Raw genomic sequence first — 22,500 nt, 5'->3', positions numbered from 1 at the left:
CGTCCAGAAGTCCGAAGGTGGCAGTCCAAATATTTTGTCATGTTATCCTCTTGGCAGCACATGACTTACTTGAGATCACACAGAGGGTCTCTCTCGGCTTCTGTCTCGCGAGCTGTATTACTGGCCTGTCTGTCAAGCGAGCACACAGCGAGCAACGGGACGATGTTCTCAATGAAGTCGACGAAGTCAAGTCAAGCGAAATGTCTCTCTCTCCTGGGGGTCGATACCCGCTTCTGCTGAACTTACATTTCTGATGTTGTTGTTTTTTTGAGACAGGAGATAGATATGTCTGCAGTCTGTCTCTTTCAGGTCGCTATGCTAACATGGCCAAACATTCCTCAGATAGTTCCCAAAGGACAAACTCCTGATTAATGAGTTTGTTCGAGGGCTAAGTGGACACATTCACTTTGTCGTGCGACACAAATAACTCCAAAACCATCCCAATCCTCTGTGAGCACTAATGACAATTTATAAAGGTGGCAATGGAGAAAAACATTCTATGGAAACAGTAATAATAATAATAATAATGGATTTTATTACTGTTTCCATAGAATGTTTTTCTCCATTGGATTTTTCAGGGAATAATCATGTATTCAGGATAAGTAATGGGGCAACAACAGACTAACGAATAACCGGTAAGGAGAAATAAACATAGTCACCAGCTTCAAGGCCCCTTACACATGAAGCAGTGTAACATTAGATAAATATGGATGCCTTAAATATGGAACATGAAGGACTTTCTGCCTCTTATTGAGTTCACATTTAAGTCTGCCAGTTGTTATAGTATTTGACTGTGCAGTATCTTTGGGGTAGTATCTACTTTTCAACTCTGTTCAGTGTGTTAGCATGATGATAAGACTGCAGCCAGGCGAGGATAACTATCCGTCAGTGTGTCTTGTTTATCGCATTCCGTGTTTGTGTGTGTGTGTGTGTGTGTGTTTTGGGTGGCATATGAAAAGCTTCCCTAACATGCTAACATGTATCTAGCTTTTTAGGCTGGAGCCAGCGAGCTCTTAGAGAATGTCTGTGCCACAGGTTTGTGCTCAAGAGTTGTAATTAGCTGGGTAAATGTGTCATTATGGCCATTATAACTCTTAAGATTTGCCAAGGAGAAAAAAAAAGAGAGCGAGAGAGAGAGATAGAGAAATAGAGATGGAGGGAGTGGTAGAGGCCAAGAGAGTGAGGAAGAGAGGGGGGCAGTGATTGAAAGAAAGTGAGTAAGGGAGTGAGAGAGAGATATAGAGAGAGCGAGAAAGTCCTGTTATGAAACGCCTTTGGAGGGGAGAGTATAGTGGCTGTAATTCCAGGAAACCATACAGACATGGGCCTTCCATTCTTTCGCTCTCCCTCTCTCTCTCCCTCTCTCTCTCCCCCTCTCTCTCTCTCTTTCCAACTCCGATGTATGTTAGCTTTAAGCGAATATGGGTGGTCCCCGTCTGACCAGGGGAGCACAACACCTAGACTCTTTCTATCTCTTTCTCTCTCACTCTCTTTCTGTCTCTCTTTCTCTCTCTCCCTCCGCTTTCCGTGAAGGCCGAGACAGGAATGTTTGGGCTCGAAGGAAAGGACTGGGCCTCTTTTAGGAGACTACACTGCCCCATGCTGAGGAAATAAAAAAAAGCAGAAAAGGAAAAAGAAAAGAAGAAAAAAAAGTGCCTGGTTGGATGGAGGAGATTTCAGGGAACGCATGTTGAATAAAACATGTTTTGAGTGGCGATGATGTTTCAATTAAGCTGTCACTTCAGATAGAGGTGCTACATGTATGGTGTGAAAATGATTCTTTCAGAAGTGAATTAATGCCGCTTTTTCCTGCATTTCTTTTTTTTCCAGCAGTTGTTCCCTGGTTTTGTTGACATGCTTGCCTTGCTCGAAATTGCAGCGATTGCGAATGCCAATTTTCCTTAGCCGCGAATGGCACGTCTGCATCTAAACATAGCACATTTTTGTGGTGTGCCGGGAAAATTGGCGGAGCCAAATTAGTTGGATTCGCAGTGTGTGATAGTGAGGAGTGGAGAAGATGTTTACCCCTAACATCACACGACCACCTTCATAACACACACACACACAAACACACACGCACTTGTGAATAGAGAGCATTTTTGTTTGTGTGTGTATGTCCCAGTGTATGTAATTGTGTTGATATTGATCAATAGTATGTGCTTGCAAACATGCACATACACACATTTAGACACACACCACATGAACACACACACACACACACACACACACACTCACACTCATGCACCATTAAATGCATACACATAACCATTCACACAGACTCAGCACCTTGTCATTGTAGCCTGGGATGTGAAATGTTTGGACATGAGGAGGGAATCAGTGGAGGATCATGGGTAATGTCAGGAGGTTTGGGCAGTAGGATGGAATCAGTGGAGGATCATGGGTAATGTCAGGAAGTTTGGGCAGTAGGATGGAATCAGTGGAGGATCATGGGTAATGTCAGGAAGTTTGGGCAGTAGGATGGAATCAGTGGAGGATGATGGGTAATGTCAGGAGGTTTGGGCATGAGGAGGGAAGCAGTGGAGGATGATGGGTAATGGCGGAGAGTGCAGAGAGTGCAGTGGAGCCTCTCCCAGTGTTTCCTGTGGCCCTCTGCTGTCAGGACTCTGGATGGCTGCACGGGGGCCCAGACAGCACGTCCCCATGGCAGCACAGCTACGGCCTCTCGCTCCGAACAGGAAGCCCGGCTGCTAGAGTCACCCCACCCCCCACCCCACCCACCATCCATCCACCACCCCTCTCTGACTCCCTCCCTCTCTCTCTCTCTCTCTCCCTCTCTCTCTCTCTCTCTCTCTCCTGCTCTCTCAAACACAGACTCGGCCCAGCTAACCACTCACAGCTCTACAAACAGTACAGGAACAAAAAGAGAATGGAGTGAGAGAGAGAGGGAAGGAGTAGGAGTAAAGGGGGGGGAGAGGGAGGGAGAGACAGAGAGAAAAAGAGAGTGAAGAGGGAAAAGGGAGGAGGACAGAAAGAGAGGGAGATTGAGCACGCACTGCTTTGCCAGCGAGAGACAGGGAGAAAAAGAAAGAGAGTGAGAGAAAGAGAGAAGGAAAGAGACAGGGAGTGTGGAAGGGAGGAAGAGAGGGGGGGAGAGAAGGGCAGGAGCGAGTGAAAAAGGGGGAAGGGGAGGCTGGCCTTTGCCTTTTCTGGTAGCTCCAGCTGGTGAATGATTGAGCCGCAGCCCCCTCCATGCCTCTGCAAGGGCAAGATAAAGCAGTCTAGCATCAGCGCTGGGGCGGTGTGAGCGCTCGAGAGGAGAGAGAGAGAGAGAGAGGGAGCGAGAGAGAGAGGGAGCAACAGATAGATAGAGAGACAGAGGGAGAGAGAGTGTGTTCACAGGCTAACCGTCAGCATCGTCAAAGGTACGTGTTACGGCTTTTGTCTTCTGAACGCAAGCTCTTGTACTGGGGTGTGTGTGGGTGGGGGTCCACTAGACTAACGAGGCGATGCTTGGCTATCTTCTGGGTGGTCCCCTCTCTCCCAGTCACGTACCCTGGGTATTTTTAGGGGATGAGTGTTTCTGGCTGACTGAATGGACATCCTGTGTGAACATCCTTTCTTTTTCTCTCAGCTGTGCATACTCTCTCCACGCTCTCTCTTCTCCTCTCCTCTCCTCTCCTCTCCTCTCCCTTCCTCCACTTGAGTCCCCTCTCACGTTTGGCCTCTCAAAGACAAACGGAGGTGTGGTTGTCCTATTTGTGTTCCCGGTGAAGTTCGGTCATTTCCTGAGCAACAACAACGTGTATCCTAGACGATCTGTGTTTGTTTTGTTGCTCAATCAAAATGTAAAAAACTGTAACCCTGACCCAGTGCGTGAGTAGTAACAACTCTGGCCTCTCCTCCACCATAACGATCAGGATTACCAGGATGTCATCATCATCACAAAGGTTTACCTGGCCAATGGAGGAAGCGTTTTTTTGTCGTGTAAACTTCCTTGGTTGATGACTCGGGGTGTGTGTGTGTTTTTTGTTGTTGTCCAGCGTGTCCACTCGGGACTGAGACATGGATGACGACTTCGAGAGGCGCCGGGAGCTGAGGAGGCAGAAGAGGGAGGAGATGCGCATGGAGGCCGAGAGGTAAAGAAAAAAAAAACACACACACACACACACACACAGAAACACAAGCACAAACACACACACACACACACACACACACACACACACACACACACACACACACAGAGAAACACAAGCACAAACACATCAAAAACTGTAAATGTCTTAATACAATCTAAAATATTAGTGTTGTGTTTATCAGTAACTAATTAGTAACTTTTCCGAAGGAAAGGAATGTTGCCTGATTGATTTGTCAAATCACGCAGTTAACTCAGTCAGGAAAAAGACACAATGCCAAGCGTACAACATACAACATACAGTATGAATGTTTAGTATATCTATATTTAACCAGTAATCACCGCACAGTAAAGAGGCATATGCATTTGTGTCTGCCTGTGGTTACATAAGTGTAGATCAGTTGGCTGGGGCCTGGAGGCCAGGCTTGAGTTGTGCTTAGAGTTGGACTCAGGGTGGGAGTGGTCCCTTTAAAGGCTTTCAAATCGCTGCCAAGGAATACCAGGACCTTGCATCTCTCTCTCTCCCTCCTATCTCTCTCTTTCTCTGTCTCTCTCCCTCTCTCTGTCTGTCTCTCTCTGTCTCTCTCTCTCGCACGCTCTCTCTCTCTCTCTATCCCTCTCTCTATCTCTCTCTTTCTCCCTCTCTCTGTCTGTCTCTCTCTCTCTCTCCCTCTCTCTCTCTCTCTCTCTTTCTGCCTTCTCGTGCCATTCCAGAAACATCCGGCAATACTTACCCGCTCTGGCTCACCATACCTGAAAGGGCACCAGTCCTCTGTAAGCCTAATGGTACCTGTTGTGCTAGCCTCAGCTATGTCTTTCATGTCTGTGGCTTGGTATTAAAGTCTGTTTGATTGCAAGGTCTTTGGGAGTCATTACTAGTGGTCTTATCGCCACTTTCTTTTCTTCCTTACTTCTTCTACTGCTTCCTGTTCTTTTTTTTTTCATTTTCTCTTTTTTCTCTTTTCTTTTCTCCTCGTTTTTTTTTCTCCAGAATTTCTCAGGTGTGAGATGACATTTGAACAGAGCACAGGCTAAAAACAGGGGCGCCAGCCACTAGAGACATGTGTCCGTGGAAGGACTCAGGGGGGTGGGACACTCCCACGAAAATTCAGGCGGAGGAACTTAAAAAAGAAACGTCCCTGTGTGGCGTCATGGAGAGCTGAGGGGACATAATGTCAAATCTCAGATTCGCACAAGACGAGCCTGTCTTGCGCATTAGTGCTGTATGCACACTTGTGTAAGTGGTGTTATCCAGTTTGATAGCAGGTCTGGCTTTGCAGGGCAAACATGCTGGCACAGTTGATCATGTTAATGTTTAATTGACAGACATGAATTTGCCTTTTTGCTAGGTTTATGTGCAGTATAATACTGATATACAGGGAAACTGGGTAGACCATAGTTTTACAGACATAATAATTGCCAAAGGAAAATGAATTCATGTAGATCCCTACTGTACTGAGGTCAGTTGAAACTAGATGTGGTAGTAGACTTTCACTATTATAAAAAAGCTATTCATACGAGCCACATTTTTGTCAGTACCTGTTTAAAGCTACACCATAAACCTCTGACAGGCACAAATTGACTATTAAATGCAAGGGGAAAATTGGCATATAGCATTGAACACAAACTGTACATCAACTCAGGGCAGCATTGGGTTTCATGTGCATTGTGTTGGACCTGCATTCTCCTGTGATTGCTAAGACCTTTGGGTGAATTTCTCTTTTTTTTCTGTCTGTGTGTTCTCCGCACGCTAACTTACAGTGCGTTGTTGATGTTGAGAGTTCTAGAGAAAAGCTCACCATTCCAAGTTGCTTTCATTATGTGCACAGGCTCGGACGGTCAATATTTACTTGTTGGTCTTAATGGAGCTGTGGAGAAACACATGTGTGCTGGAGCTGATCCAGCAGTGCCCAGCTCTTTCTTTCTGTCTTTCTCTCTCTCTCTCTCTCTCTCTCTCTCTCTCTCTCTCTCTCTCTCTCTCTCTCTCATTCTCTCTCTCTCTCTGTGTCTCTGTCTCTCTCTCACCCTGTTTTGTCTGTCTCTCTCTCTCTCTCTCTCTCATTTTCTCTCTCTCTGTGTCTCTGTCTCTCTCTCGCCCTGTTTTTCTCGCTCTCTCTCTCTCTTTCTTGCTCTCTCTCTCTTTCTATCTTTCTCTATGTCTATCTCTCGCTCCCTCTGTACTTCTCTCTCTTATGCGCTGCTGATGGATTTGAGAAGCTTAGCTGGGACCATAAGATGGAGAATGGAGAGGTTTTTATTGGCAGAGGGCATAGAGAGAGGTGTGTGTGAGTGAGTGTGTGTGTGTGTATGGTAAGTATGTCCATATATGTAGTTGTGTTGATGTTGGCCAACTGCATATCCATGGAAACATAATGTACACCTAAACAGACTTAGACCAATGCACACACGCACACACACACACACACACACACACACACACACACACACACATACAGCAGAAGCTGAGTTTGGATCTGTATAAGGTGATGAAGGCTTGACGAGCACCATCCCTCTCCTCCAGCAGTCCAGTCCAACATTCTATAGAGAGAGAGAGAGAGAGAGAGCGAGAGAGAGAGCGAGCGACAGATGGTAGTGAAAGAAAGTTAAAAAGAGAGAAAAGACAGTAAAACAGGCAAACAACACCCTATAGAGTGAAAGAAAGAGAGAATAAAAATAGAAAGAGCAAGAGATGCAGAAAACATTCTATACAGCATAACCAAGAAACTAATAGAAAGAGAGAGAGAAATGCATGAAACAGTCTGACAGACAATTTGACAGGAAAGTAAGAATGGCAACAGGGAGATAAACAGCACACAACCACAACAGAAAGACAGGAGCAAGAAGAGATAGGGAGAGAGAGAGAGAGAGAGAGAGAGAGTGAGAAAGAAAGAGAGATAGAGAGAGTGAGATCTTGAGTTTTCTCTTTGAGACCTGCATCCCTTCAGACTCTAAACTGCTTCACTTGCAATCTGCTGCGCTGACAGTGAAGTGTGCCACGTGGTCTTAGCCGTCAGCACCGCTATCAGACAGAGTCACACACAGCACCGCTAACACTGTTTAAAAAATTCATAACCTACTGTAAAAACATAGTAGAAATATTATCATATAGATTAGATGAATATGCCCTTGCTCGATGATTCATTGTTCAAAAGCACTTTTTGAAGAATTTTATGTAAACATTACTGTTAGGCTATACCTAAAATCCTTCAGAAATGGAGGGTTAATGTTATGACGCAATCAATGCTATCACAATGCTAAAACTAGCTAAAAGCTAATGGCTGCCACACTGCAGGCAGAGGGACTAAACCACCATGGACTGGGGCAGAAATGGACATTTTTAGAAAGACTAAATATCAGCATGCCATATGTGGGAACTCGGCCCCACTCTCTTGCTGAAGCTAGGAAACCTCCTGAGCTCACTGGACATCTGGAACGGATGAGGAAAAGGATACTCTAAATGCATGCTTGACAGTGAGCTCTCTTGCGCAACAGAGCCAGAATGTTAGAATGTGTTTTTTTTTTTTTTTTCCTTGGACGACGTTTGAGTTTTAGCCCTTAGAGTGTGGAAGGTGTGCATCAAATTTTATCTGTGACTTTTCTATAATTTTTTTTCCTTGACTCCTCCAATCCTAGGAGGTGGTTGTCATGCATACAAAGGTCAAAGTTCAGGTTGAGCCCATGACCTGGCACTTAGTTTTCTAGACACACACACACACACACACACACACACAGAACATTTCCCCTGTGATGTGTTCTCTCACTGCAAAAGTTTGTGCAGTTGAGTGTGTGTGTGTGTGTGTGTGTGTGTGTGTGTGTGTGTGTGTGTGTGTGTGTGTGTGTGTGTGTGATTTTCTGCTCCGAGGCGGGTCAGTGACACTCCACACACACTGGAATGTTTTGACTGCTGTTTTTGCGTCTCAGCTGACTAAATATTCCAGTGGAATGTTCCGGGCGTCGATGACTGAGGCGGCTCAGATGCGTGCCTCTGATCCGTGAGATCCATTCAAAATTCCGCACAGAATTCCCACCTTCGTGGAGCAATTCCTGAATCCGTCCGATTTGCCTGTTGGTGTTGCCTTAATGCTATCACAGAAGACAGAAGCAGTCTGCAAAATACACCTGGATGGTTGTCTTATAAAAATAACTCAATGCTTATATTCCTGTACTGAATGCTGTCAAGTGTACTCTAACATGCGTGTGCAGTGCATGCATTACTCATGGACACGTACGTGCCATACGTTTACAGTGGATGAGTGCACATACAAATACACACGGACACACAGCCAGACACGGATACGCACACACCCACACACACACACTTATGTGTGCACATATGCGTACACCTACTGCAATGCATACCCAGATAGACATACACACACACACTGGATACCCAGATAGACATACACACACACACTGGATACCCAGATAGACACACACACACACACACACACACACACACACACACACACACACACACACTCACGTCTACCCGGGGTCCCATGAGAGTTCAGGAAGAGCGCAGGAAATAACACCCAGTCTTGTTGAATGGGCCGTTCCAAACACTCTCACCCTGCTCCATAAATGCTGGCCTTCACACACACTCACACACACACACACTCACATTCACAAAACTGACACACTTTCACTTTTTAACATACACACATGAGCTTACACTGCATATATAGTAACACATGCCCATACACATTGCAGCACATTGTTGTGCACACACACACACACACAGATGCTGGACAAACACACATTTTACAGCAGTTCGTCTTTGAGTTCAGATCAGAAAATGCAGGTTCTTCATTGCAACGGTTGGCCTTGGGTGTGTTTGTATGTATGACTGAGCGTGTGTGTGTGTGTGTGTGTGTGTGTGTGTGTGTGTGTGTGTGTTGTGTGTGCTCTGATGAAAAGGGGATAGGCGGCGACTGGAAGGGGGTGAGCGTGGGAATGAGGCAGCCTTTTGGCAGATCTCTCTGTCTCCATCTCTCTTTCTCTCTGTGTCCCTCTCTCTCTCTCTCTCTCTCTCTCTGTCTCTCTCTCTCTTACTTTCTCTTTATATCACTCCTTCTCCCGTCTCAATCTCCCTGACTCTATCGGTCCATCCACACTCTCTCTCTCTCCTTCCTTCCCTCCATCCCTCTCTCCGTCTCTCCCTCGCACAGTCGCTACTCCCCTGAGCCCTTCTCCCAACTGTTTTCTCGGACATTTCTGGGATATCTGGACAGAAGGAAAACATGTGGCGAGAGACTATAGTGCTGCTAGTTAAGACATATTTGAACACACACACACTTACACACACACACACAAACACACACACACACACACACACACACACTTACATACACACACACACACACACACACACACACACACACACACACACTTACACAAACACAAACACACACACATACACATACACACACATACACAATGGTGGTTTGCAGAATAACCTCTCACTGTTGGAAGAGAGTTAAGGTCAGATTTGGGGCTGAGACTTGCGAATGCAGAATTAATTTCAATCTTGTATCAACTCGCCAACTCCCACGGCGAAACCGAATCCTCCATGACCAAATCTTTTTTTAATGAGTTCAATCAGACATGTGTCGCGTGTTTACCACATGCCCTATAAAATCATTTGCTTATTGCGAGGCCGCAGAGCGTGACCCATATGGAAAACATATTTTAGTAACGTCTCACTCATCGAGCCACAGAACGCCAGGAAAGGGCTACGGCACTCCAGGACTCACTCAGATGACAGCCCTTAGATCTCACAGAATCTCTTCATTGGATAGAGGCGGAGAGAAAACCCACATGAAGACCTTGGAGTGTCTCTGTGTGCATATGTGTGTATAGCGTTTAACTGAGAGAGAGAGAGAGAGAGAGAGAGAGAGAGAAAGAGAGAGAGAGAGAGAGAGAGAGAGAGAGAGAGAGAGAGAGAGAGAGGATACTTTGCTCAAAGATTTATCATTTGTCATCTTAGGGGCTCTGCAACACTGTGAATGCTGATGGGCTTTTGAGCCATTTCTTCATTTAGCCTTATGGCACGTTGAATACACACACACACACACACACACACACACACACACACACACATAAAGACACAAAGACACACTTACACATACTGGTATGGATCCAGGAAAGATTTGATTGCAGATATGGCCCCAGGTTTACCAGGCGCAGTGTTATATGTCTGTCCATAGAATTGGGAATAGTAGAATGGATGTAAGCATGTTCTTCCATGTGCCATTACCATTTCATGGACTTCCCATTCCGGGTTTGACACAGGGCAGAGTATAGCGTCGCTGTGAATAGGATTAATAGGAATTTTAGGAATTATAGATCTATGGGTGGGACTAGCCCAGCAACTACCTCCATGGCCAGACAAGAGCTAGAGCTATCTAAGAATCCGACAGGAAAAGAAGAGGATAAATCTCATTAAAGGGATGAACAAGAGAGAAAGAGAGAGAGCAATAGAGATATGGAAGAATGAAGGGCAGGAGAGAAAAATTGAAAGGAAGCCTGAGGGAGAAAGATAGAAAACCAACTATCAAATCTGATCTGTGTTGTGTGGAGGATTGAGATAATTCCAGGGTGTGTGAACAATAGAATGAAAGGACTGAGATTGTTACAGAAAGAAACAGTTATGTTTCGAAAGACAGAGAGACAAAATAAAGAGACCGGAGAGAACGGAATAAACAAGGAATGGCAGAGAGAGAAGAACAGAGGAGACTGGGAGAAAGAAAGAGAAGGGCGAGGAGAGACATTTTTACATAGAGAAATATAAACCCAAAATATGTGTTTGTGTGTGTGTAACCATATGTGTGTGACATGAGAAGTTCAGAGGGAGGAAAGAGACAGATAGATATGTGCATCTGTGTATGTTTTTGTGTGTGTGTGTGCCAGCCAGAGAGTAGAGATATAGACAGATAGAGAGATAGACACAGAGATAGAGGGAGAGACAGAGAGAGAGAGAGAGAGAGAGAGAGAGAGAGAGAGAGAGAGAGATGATCAGTGTTAGCTGCGGTGATGTCAGGCTCCCTCAGGTTCAGTCTGGGCGTAGCAGCTCTGAAGCGCAGCACTGTGTTCAATTATTACAGCATTCCTTTATGCTATTCTCTCTAGAGGGACACACCACTGCTCACAAGCACACAAGCCCTCCTGTGAAACACACACACACACACACACACCCCATGCACATCTGCACTCAAAGAAGAACTCACTCATACACACACACACACACACACACACACACACACACTGATCATGCACATGCACAGATGCACTGAAGCATGTACATTCACAAACTCACACCCAAATATTCATCACACACTCCCACATGCTTGTCCGCAACACATTACCCCCCACCCCACCCCACCCCCACCCCCCACACACACACACACACCACACGCCACAACACTACCACATACAGTCATATACATGCACAGACACACAGATGTATGCACACACACACACACACTTGTGTACATTCCATACAGAGTACATGCACTTCTTTTCTCTCTGTCAGTCTGTTTGTCCTTCTCCCTTTATATCTGTCACGTCACATACACACACACACACACACACACACACACACAGTCATATATACTAATACATGCACCAGTGGTTTCACATACACTTGCACCGGTCACCGTCCTCAAATGGACTTAACATTTATGAAGCACGTCTGGTAGCCATCCTGACTTACACAACATTCCTGGACATTATATTTTATCTAATGTCTTCAAAGTAGCTGTTACAGGACGCTACGAAGACATCCTCGGGGAGCCACACACACACGATTGGCGAGAGATAGAAAAAAAAAAAACACTAACTCACTGTGTCTTTGACAACGTGGCCGTCTCAAGCCAAAAGCCATTTTCCTGTTCTGCGCGCGGCCAAGTCACATTTCCAGACGGCGCATCAGCCGGAGATGGGTAAAGGAGCAGTGGCAGGAGACGCTGCCCAGGACAGAGAGGCCTGCTCTGGGGTGAGCGCTGCCAAGAGGAGCGCGGGGCCTGGATCAGTTCACTCATAATAACCGCAGATAGGATACACTAAGTAGACAGGCGTGTATACACAGGGACAGATTACACTGGCATTTTTATCAGCTGTTAGTGTGTGTCTGTGTTTATGAAAATGTGTGAATAATGGCTTGTTATGAAAGTTGTGATCACTCAAGCACTGTTTTTATGTGTTTGTTGTGTGTGTGTGTGTGTCTGGATATGGGTGAATGTTTCTCGGTGCGTGTGCTTGTGTGTGTGTGTGTCTGGATATGGGTGAATGTTTCTCGGTGCGTGTGTGTGTGTGCTTGTGTATGTGTGTGTGTATAGAATTGTCAGTGTGAGGAATGACGATGATGAGGAGGAGGCTGCGCGTGAGAGAAGGCGAAGAGCTCGCCTGGAGAGGCTCCGCAGCAAAGACATGGATGAGAACTCCAGCACACCTGACACTACTGACATGAATAGCCACAGGTAACACATACACACACACACACGCACACACACACAGAAACACACACACACACACACACCAATGATGGGCAAATCTCGCCCAATAATTTTATTCCACCCTACCTCAACTTAAACTTCTAATATTAAACCAGGTAAAATAATGTCTGACCCGCTACTTTTTCAAAAAGTGCAGACTTGGTAATATAAATTTGTGCAGGTCAAACCTCTACCTTTTACTATAAACGAGTGAACTGCCACACAGGAGCATTCACAATGTCCCCTGGTCAATCATGCAGCACAAATATGCCCTGTTGTAATACAGGCACGCTATCAAAAAGCTGGGAACTGAGCTGTTTTCAATTGACAGCCCCTTTGAAAAATACATGCATGTTTGTCTTGAAGTGCTTGTGTTTTTTGACACAAGAATTTTGTGTCTGTCTATGTGTCCACCCATGTTTGTGGACTACATGAATGTGCGCATCTGAGTGCATCTTTTATGAGTCTGTGTGTGTGTGTGTGTGTGGGTGTGTTAGTGTGTGCGCGCGTGTGGTGTGAGTGTGTGTCTGAGTGTGTGTGTGTGTTAGTGTGTGCACGTGTGTGGTGTGAGTGTGTGTGTGTGTGTGAGTGTGTCTGTGTGACCCTTCTTCTCACCCTGTGCGTTCCTGGGCATCCTTTATCTCCTGCTCTCTCCTTTCTCACTCCTCTTCCCTTTCCCATCATGCATTGCGAGGGGTAATAAATAACTTCCCCCTCAGGCGGCCAGAATGGAAGTGGTGGGCCGCCGGTGACGTCTCACACACACTGGCCAGCATTGTGTGTGTGGATGCTTTCGGCTGCAGAGGGCAACCCTTTACACTCACACACACACACACACCCACGCTCACATACACACACACACACACACACACACAGCGTTGCGGTCGGCTGGACAGGCTTAGGCCTGTGCCGACAGAGTGGAGTGCTATTGTGGAACGGTGCTGACGGTGTGTAAAAGTTTGCCAAAGACTCAGTCAGACTGCATTAACCTTGCACTGGGTATGGCCTTTCAGATACACGTCAGCAGAGAGAGAGAGAGAGAAACAGAGAGAGAGGGAGGAGGGTGGTGGGTGCTAGGGAAGGAGAGAGAAGCAGGGAAAGGGAGAGTCTGAGAGTGAAAGTGTGAGTGAGAGAGGTAGAGAGTGTGAGATGGAGGAATAATTAAGACGAGGGAGAATATGCCCTGAGATAGAGAGAGAAGAGGCCGAAAGGAGAGAGGAGGCCGAAAGGAGAAAGAGAGTGTGAAAGGAGGAGATGTGAAAGGACAGAGGGGTGGGTGACACAGGAGAAAAGAGAGACAGAGGGAGAGGGAGTGGTGGAGAAAAAGCGAGGGAGAGAGGGTTTCGTTGTTATCATTGTGGTCATTGTTGGTATCTCCCAACATATTGAAATATTCTTTTGTTTGCTTGTTTGTTGTGTGTTGTTGTTTGTTGTTGTTTGTTGTTGCCATTATGGTCTATGTTACAGCCATGCTAGTAATACAATTCTATATTTAAATGTGAGAGAGTGAAAAACCTCTCTGCTTGTGTTCTTGGTGGTCCTGTGTCGGGAATAAGGCCTTCAATGGGCTCTGTGTGTTTGTAAACAGAGCTCGAGGGGTCAGGAGTCAAACTCCTACTGTCTGCTAACAGGAGGATGGCAGACAGGGGGGCTTTGTCCTGTGGTTATATCTTATCATTTATAAATTCATGGGCTACAAAATGTCAGTCCAATGTCGTACAAAATGGTCTGTTTCTCTTTTCCTCTCCTCCTCTTTGTGTCTTTGTGGTGTTTTTCTAACCCTCAGTATCTATGTATACCCCGTTTCTCATTTTTGTTTGTCACTCTCTTTCAAATCAAATCAAATCAAATCAAATCAAATCAAATGATGCTTTATTGGCATGAATGAATCAAAATAAAGCTACAAGTCTGAAACAATGTACAGTGTACCTGTTATTGATCTTAAACTCTCTCCCTGATTCTCTCTCTCTCTCTCTCTCAGTGTGTCGGTGTCAGAGGTCTCAGTGGTGAGCTCCTCAGTGGGAGGAGGAGGAGGAGTAGATGATGAAGAGGAGCAGGCTCTGCAGGACCGCCTGGCCAAGCGGGAGGAGCGCCGACTGCGCCGCCTCAAGGAGGCGCAGGAGCGCCAGATCGACGTCCCGGAGACCGTCGCCACCGACAACAGCCTGGAGGAGAGGGCGTCCTTCCGCCGCGGACGCTCCTACGAGCCGGAGCCGGATGTGGAGCCCGAACAGGCGGTGAAAGTGGAGAGGGAGGAAGAAGAAGAGGAGGCTGTGGAGCAGGAGGAAGAGCCGCCGGCAAACCAGGTGGAGGACGAGGAGAGGGAGGAAGAGGTGCCGAGAGAAGTGGAGAAGCCCAGAAGATCATACAGACATCAGGTTGGGCTCACCTATACACACCCGTATAATGCATTTGACATCATTCAGAGTGTTACAGATACTATATGCAGTACATATCCTATATATGTTCATTGTATAAACACTATGCACTATACTAAGGCCCATGCATTGGTTTTCATATGTACATATAGAGCTAATAATCATTCATTTTCTAACTTTTCTTTTACAAATTTCCAGCTAAGCTCTCTAAACAGCATGTTTCCTATAGTCAGTCAGCTAGAGGTTTAGGCTGTAGATGAATAGATGAGCCAAACTCGAGCCAGATTTGATCCAGACTCGAGCCAGATTTGATCCAAAAACTCGATCCAAACTTGATCCGGCCTGACTCCTCTCTGTAGGCTGATGCTGAGGAGCCAGCATTGCTATCAGAGTCAGTGGAGGAGGAGTCAGAGCACTCAGGTGAGGGAGGAGTCTCGGCCACGCCCGAGGCAGAGGGGGAGGGGCTTACCGACACGCCCAGTGTGGCGGAGGCAGGCGAATCAGCCTCGGCTCCGCCCTCTGAGGTAGATGCTCTGGAACCTTCTGTTGCCCAAAATGGGGTAACAGAACACATGACTGAGATGAAGGAGGATGAGGACGATGAAGAGATTCCTGAAGGCGATGATGATGAGGGTTTGGTAAGACTCCTGAGTGTGGTGGTTTCTAAACACGTGCATGCTCACACACACACACACACACACATACATGGGGCGGCATGCAGTCAAAGGTGTGAACCACTGAGTTCTGGTGCTGTTTTAGAAGTTAAATGACACAGAATCCAGATTTATTGGAAAACTACATCAGAGTTCAGCCACTGAAGTAAATTCCATTAAATTGAAAGAGCATGTAACAGCAGCTTAACTGTCAGAGAGAGTTCTCCCTTCAATCTCCAGACTGCTGGTGGTCCTCCATGTTCGACCCCTGTTTGTCCTGTCTAAGTAGTGTACAGTAACAGAACAGTGGTAACACGAGACTGTTGTCATGCCATGGACTCATCGAGGACGTTCTGCTTACTCAGACTCCTCGCAGTGTGTGTGTGTTTGTACTTGTGTGTGGTCACAGCGTGTCCCCCTTGAGCTTGAGCGAGTTCACCCGTGTGGTCACAGTGTGTGTGTGTGTGTGTCAGGTCCCACGGTGTGTGTTCACGAGGCACGGTCGCCACGCGTGACGGCGGTGTTTACGCACCACGGGGCAGATGTGTGTGTTTGCGCGTGTGTGAAGTGGCGGGGTGTGTTGTAGCAAGACACTGTGTGACACAGGGCCGCATGCGACGTGGTTGCTGTGCGCATGGAGAAGCACACGGTTACATTGTTTCCTCTCCACAGGTTTGACACGAAGCACTCACCAGTCCACTGAACAACCAGAGAGCTGCACAACTTTAAAAGTTTAAAACCAGATTTATACTGCTTTTAGTTTTACAACCCCAGACAGAAATACTGTATTTAAAGTAACCATTAACAAGAGAAATACACTTTTGTTGTTAAGCAAAACAAATATTACGTATTTCTTACACAGTCAGAATAAGGGCACAAGTTTGGCTCTGTAATAAAAAGCGTAGTAAATCTGGCCTGAAGTGTGTGATTTTCTCCCCTCGAATCTCGAGAGGTATCTTTTCCCCCCACAGATCCCTTAACTGACATTACTGCTGCACCAGTGATTATGGACACACCTGCGCCATAAGTAAAGGCTAACTGGTTCTTTGTTCACCCAGGTGTCAATTACTGAGTGGTCGTTACTTATGGTTTGGTAATGTATTTAGTAATGCTAGTTAGAAGACCTGTAAAGGAAAGATTTCACTCTTTAGGCTTCTTCCATTTCCTCTGCTCTTCTTTCATTGTTTCTGTTTGAGGAGAGTCATGGAATACGGGCTAACGCTTTGCTTAAGCTCACCATTATGAGACTGACTTTACCGTGTCATAAACTTGTCATTGCAGATGCCATGAAGCATCATAAAACGTTCTTTACAGATGATTATCAAGTCGAACAGTGTCATGTCACCATTGTAATATTCCGTTATGACAACTTGAATAATGTTTCATATTGTGACAAGATATAAGCTGGTGATATCGTCTGTTATGTTTACCAGCATAATTGCATGACATGACACTGTTCCTTGTGTCATTATAACTAACAACAGTATATGTCATCTGACATGACATATTTATGACACTGGTATGTCAGTCTTTATGTACTGGTAGGAGTTCTATTTATCTCACTTGGGTAAACTCTCCCTGTGGTGCCTATGAACAGCAGATTGGTTGCAGTGTAAGAGAAGTGTTGGCTCAGAAACCCTGTTGTGACCTCTGCTAATGCATGACCTTTGACCCCTGTGTGTCCTACACCAGGTGAGCCAAGAGGATGAGGATGTGGGCAGGAAGAAGGAGTCGGCCTCGTGGGCCAAACAGCAGAATGGTGGTGTCCATGACGACATCTCTTCTAGGCACAAGAAACCAGAGAGAACCCTAAGGTGGGATGCGCACACACACACACACACACACACACACACACACTCACACACACACACACACACACACACGCAAATTACATGCAATACTTACACACATACTAACACTGACATTTACGAATGCACATTACAAGCCAAGCTAACATACACACCATCAGACAGTCAAATACACACACTTTACTGAACCGCATCCTTTCCCTAAACATACGTGCCCACACACACACAGACATACACACACACACACAATGCACAATGAGTGTTTTACCATCATGCTCTTTGTATATGGGTTTTTATATGGCTACATTCATCCTCACTGGGAGTGCACTGAGAAAACAAGAGTCAATAGCCATTACAGATGAAAGAATGCTTTATGTCGCTAGAACCATATATACTTCATTCTCTATTGACCTAGAAGAAGTACTGTTAAAAGCCTTATAGCAAATGGCCAGTAGACACATTTCAATGAGGCATGGAGTTGGAGGGCTGTTGTTGCCGATTTGTGGCCAGTGTGTGTGTGTGTGTGTGTGTGTCTTGCTAGGTAAGTGTGTGTTCAGTGGTGTGTAATCTTGTGAGCTATGATGGCTGCCCTCGGTCATCTTATCCCAGCTGCCCCAAGAGACGCTATTAGGTGCAACCTAATACACTGTCACCTTAGACAAGGCAGCGGTGGCTTTTTCCGTGTGTGTGTGTGTGTGTGTGACGCTCCCATTGTGTCTGGGTGAGCTGCAAACAGTATGCGCTCTTGTGTCTCCTCATCTTCTGCGTTTGTAGACCTGTGGAACGATGTGAATTGCTTCAACTAGAACACTAATTTGTGTGTGTGTGTGTGTGTGTGTGTGTGTGTGTGTGTTTGCATATTTCTGTGTGTGTTTGTGCATTCTTGTCGGTGTGTGTGTGTTCTTATCTGTGTGTGTGTGCTCCAGCCGTGGCAGCCTGCGCTCGCCCGAGGCTCCTTCAGCATCTCCGGTGGGTGCGGAGGATCGCGGCGAGGAGGACGAGGCGCGTCTGGAGGCCGAGCGCAAGCTGGAGGAGCTGCGGAGGAAGCGCGACGAGACGGAGAGCGAGGAGTTCGAGCGCATGAGGCAGAAGCAGCAGGGGGCCGAGGAGGAGCTGGAGGAGCTCAAACGCAAGCGGGAGGAGCGCCGGAAGGTGCTGGAGGAGGAGGAGCGCTTCCGCAAACACGAGGAGGAGGAACGCAAGGCCCGCGAGGAGGTACGGAGACTGATTTCTGATTTATTTTAAAGCCAAAAAGCCATTTTGAAGGTATTTTTTGGTTGGCAGGTATTTTATTCAACACTTTCTAATTCATTTTGTACACAGTCAGTAGCTGAGTTTAAAGTAGATGCAAAGGAATATGTAATTGGATCGTTATAACATGCGTTTCACAATGTAAATAGCACTTTGTGTAAACAACGATTTGTGAGTGACAGTACAGCTATTTCCATGTCCAATGTATGAAGTTTGAAAAATAATCTGGCAGCAAATTTTCTGCACTTTCCCACTCATATGATATCAGTGAAGGGCTGACATTTCTATGGGCAGAACTACACAGGGTCAACCCCCATTTCATATGGGGATATTTAAAAAAAAACTACCCCTGGTAGCTCAGGTAGCTATAATCCTTTATGGACAGCAGTAGTATGGATGTGAGTAGTATGGATAGCAGTAGTGATGGACAGCAGTAGTATGGATGTGAGTAGTGTGGATGTGAGTAGTATGGACGGCAGGCGTAAACGTAGAAATAAGAAATGGTACTGGACCTAAAACACACTCACTGCGTCTGAAACGTCCAAAACCATCTCTGTCCACTTTTGGATGGACATGGACATTATCATAGTGCCATGGACATTTCTGTCACATACTGTATAGGCCATAGTACTAATGGGATGCATAATGTAAACTTATCTAAACATATCTCTGGTAATGGAATGTGAAATGCGCTGGTTTATATGATATAGATAATGAAACATAATATTATGACACTGCAGTCCATATCTCCCACATTATTTGCGTGAGTGTATGTGTGTGTGTGTGTGTTTCAGTGTGTGTACCTGAGTGTGTGTGTACCTGAGTGTGTGTGTGTGTGTGTGTGTGCGTGTGTGTGCGTGTGCGTGTGTGCGTGCGTGCGTGTGTGTGTGTGTGTGTGTATGTGTGTGTGTGTGTGTGTGTGTGTGTGTGTGTGTGGGCATGTGTTCCTGTCTGAAGGACCTCTCTTGTGAGCGTATGGATATGACCTCCTGAGGAGAACCATAACACTTTCTCACTGCTCTTGTTTTAGTGTGTGTTATGTTTGGTTCACTTCGCAACAGATTGCTCCTTTTACCATGGGTCTCAAGGCCCACACTCGACACACACACACACACACACACACACACACACACACACACACACACACACAGACAGACACACACACACACACCATTCTATTTTCAATGAATGGGTGCTCAGTAGTTGGACAGCCCCGTATCCATCCGTCTTCCAGAATCTCACCAGTGCCAGGCTAGTGAGCGCTTTAAACGGACGGGCCCTCGGCTATCAGCGGAGCGGTGTTTTGTTTTCAGTCCCACGGTCTCGGTAATGACTCCCAGCCCAGTCACCATCAGTCCCGGTCTGTGACACGTCCCCATTTTTCTCTTTCTCATACACATGCTGGCTGTAATGTTGCTTATGTATGTGTGTGTGTGTGTGTGTGTGTGTGTGTGTGTGTGTGTGTGTGTGTGTGTGTGTGTGTGTGTGTGTGTGTGTGTGTGTGTGTGTGTGTGTGTGTGTGTGTGTGTGTGTGTGTGTGTGTGTGTGTGTCTGTATGTGTTTGTGTGTGTGTGTGAGTTTGTGTGTTTGACTATCTGTCTTTGCGTGTGCCCATATGTATTTGTGTATGAGTTAGTGTGTTGTCTGTCTCTGTGTGTGTTTGTTTCTGTGTATGTGTGTGTGTGTGTGTGTGTGTGTGTGTGTGTGTGTGTGTGTGTGTGTGTGTTAGTGCATGAGTGAGTGTGAGTGTGTATGTGTGTGTGTGTGTGTGTGTGCATGTGTGTGTTCATTATTCCTAAACCCGGGAGGGACCCCAATCCTAGCCACTTACCCAGAGAACGGCTAGAGAAACGCCTGGGCCTGTCGAGCCGTGTTTGCACATTGTGATGCAAATACACGCCTTGTTTCTAATTAAAAGATAAAGTAAATAAAAAAGAAGGGGTGGTGTGTGTGTTGGGGGGGAGCTGGAGTTATGGGGTTGACTAATTACAAATTACTGGCTCTCCACTAACGAGCGGCGGGTGTGCCAAGCATGAAGAGGTGGATTTATGGGCGTCTGGTGGATGCGGAATGTGGAGGGCAGGCGACTTGGGGGGGGGGGGGGGGGGGGGGGACCGCAGAGGAGTTTGTTAAGGCAGACGCTTGCTGGAGAGTGGGGCTTATTTACGGTGGCAAAGGCACTGATGGTTGCAGGACTATGTGCTGAAGGACTATGGCGCGACATGTAGGACAGAGATGGAGGTCAAAGACATGAAGATGGGCAAGAGGAGCGGGTGGTCACAAGCGCTTGGGACTCTGTATGTGTGTGTGTGTGTGTGTACGTGTGTTTGTTTGTGTGTGTGTGTGTGTGTGTGTGTGTGTGTGTGTGTATGTGTGTAAGAGAGAGAGAGAAAGGGGGAGAGAGAGGCGGCAAAGGAAGACTGGTACATTGTTAATGTTGTAAGATTTTGTGCTCCTCTATGACACACTGGTTTCAGCACAACACAGAAAATAAGGGTTTGGTGCCACACTGTGTATTTGGTGCGTTTGGTCATCTCGGTGTGTTAGGGACTGGCGCTGAAAGTGTGTGTGTCTCGGTGAAAGTGTGTGTGTTAGCCTCAGTGAAAGGTTGTGTGTGTGTCTCGGTGAAAGTGTGTGTGTCTCGGTAAAAGTGTGTGTGTTAGCCTCGGTGAAAGTGTGTGTTTTAGCCTCGGTGAAAGTGCGCTTGGTAATGTTGACGGCACTGTGTTTGTTATTCTCAGTGAAGCTACTTTGATAAAAGTGTTTTGGGAGTTTCAAGTGTGTTTGTTAGTCTTGATAATAGTGTGTGGCAGTGTAAGTGTGATTGATAAATCTAATGGTTTTGTTGACATTATCTGCCTGTTTCCCAGGAGGAGAAGAGGAAGATGAAGGAGGAGATTGAACGGAGGAGAGCGGAGGCGGCGGAGAAGCGGCAGAAGGCCGAGGAGACGGACGAGGGAGAGGTCAAGAGTCCTTTCAAGTGCATCAGTCCCAGAGGCTCCTCCCTTAAGGTCAGTCACACAGACACCTGTCAATCAAAGCGTTTCACTATCACCATGGCAACCTGTATCACACTATCACACAAATGTATGTCTTGTCGTCTCTGGTGTATGGTATGTCGTTACAGTGTGCATAGAGTTTATATGCTCACATACAGTGGTATGAATTAACCCCCTCCTCAAAGACACCTGACAATTAAAGGTAATTGCAACTATCGTAACCATGGAAACCTATATCACCTGTCAATCAAAGGCCAGAAGCTAGGGTTTCACTATCACCATAGCAACCTGTACATCAGTTTAGGACTTGCCATTTCTAGTATGGCATGTATGTAGATTATGTATGTTAAGTATGCATATAGTTGACATACGCACATATATACTGGCATGCATTAACACATGCTCACACAGATTTCATTTTCTTGGCATTGATGGCTTATTGCACAGAAAGTTCATGTTTCAGAAATGTTTAAAAACGGACATATACTGTATATGTTATCTGTGGGTATGGGTGGGTGTGCAAGTATGTGTGTGTTTTGGCAGGTGTATGAGTACCTGTGGCAGTATATATGGGTGTGTCTGTGTGTGTGTGTGTGTTTGTGTGTGTACGCTCACCTGCTATCTACTAATGCCAGTGTCTCTTTTCGACTAACACACTGCTGCTGGCTCTGCTCTGCCTCACACTAATGATGGCGCCTCACCCAGCCCTCTCTGCAGCTCTACTTCGTCATCATGTTCACCGTAGGTGGCGCTGTGCTGCATGCTTACTGTAGGTGGCGCTGTGCTGCATGCTTTGTGCTGCCCCGCAGTGAGAGCGAGCGTGTGC

The 22,500-nt window shown here is 46.3% G+C and overlaps 1 protein-coding gene across 7 annotated transcripts in view; it reads left to right on the top strand.

Annotated features, from left to right (window-relative positions):
- cald1a (caldesmon 1a) overlaps positions 1 to 22,500 on the top strand; it is a 57,938-nt gene that overhangs the window by 21,684 nt on the left and 13,754 nt on the right. For 3 of the 7 annotated variants that reach the window (XR_004165419.2, XM_031582790.1, XM_031582788.2), the window contains exons 2-8: positions 4,002 to 4,097; positions 12,430 to 12,570; positions 14,567 to 14,963; positions 15,323 to 15,601; positions 17,309 to 17,430; positions 18,351 to 18,639; positions 21,546 to 21,686. Coding sequence is in view for 6 of the 7 variants with exons in the window: in XM_031582790.1 (XP_031438650.1) it covers positions 4,024 to 4,097; positions 12,430 to 12,570; positions 14,567 to 14,963; positions 15,323 to 15,601; positions 17,309 to 17,430; positions 18,351 to 18,639; positions 21,546 to 21,686 (1,443 nt within the window). In the remaining variant the exon portion in view is untranslated. Of the gene's footprint in view, positions 1 to 3,111; positions 3,384 to 4,001; positions 4,098 to 12,429; positions 12,571 to 14,566; positions 14,964 to 15,322; positions 15,602 to 17,308; positions 17,431 to 18,350; positions 18,640 to 21,545; positions 21,687 to 22,500 lie in introns of those variants that run through there. The other 4 variants (XM_031582789.2, XM_042710007.1, XM_031582791.2 and 1 more) reach the window with 4 other exon arrangements.

This window comes from Clupea harengus, chromosome 16 (assembly GCF_900700415.2).
Source record: "Clupea harengus chromosome 16, Ch_v2.0.2, whole genome shotgun sequence".
In the NCBI taxonomy this organism is placed as follows: Eukaryota; Metazoa; Chordata; class Actinopteri; order Clupeiformes; family Clupeidae; genus Clupea; species Clupea harengus.
Note: the sequence above shows the minus strand (reverse complement) of the source record. Positions and strands in the feature narration are given on the sequence as shown.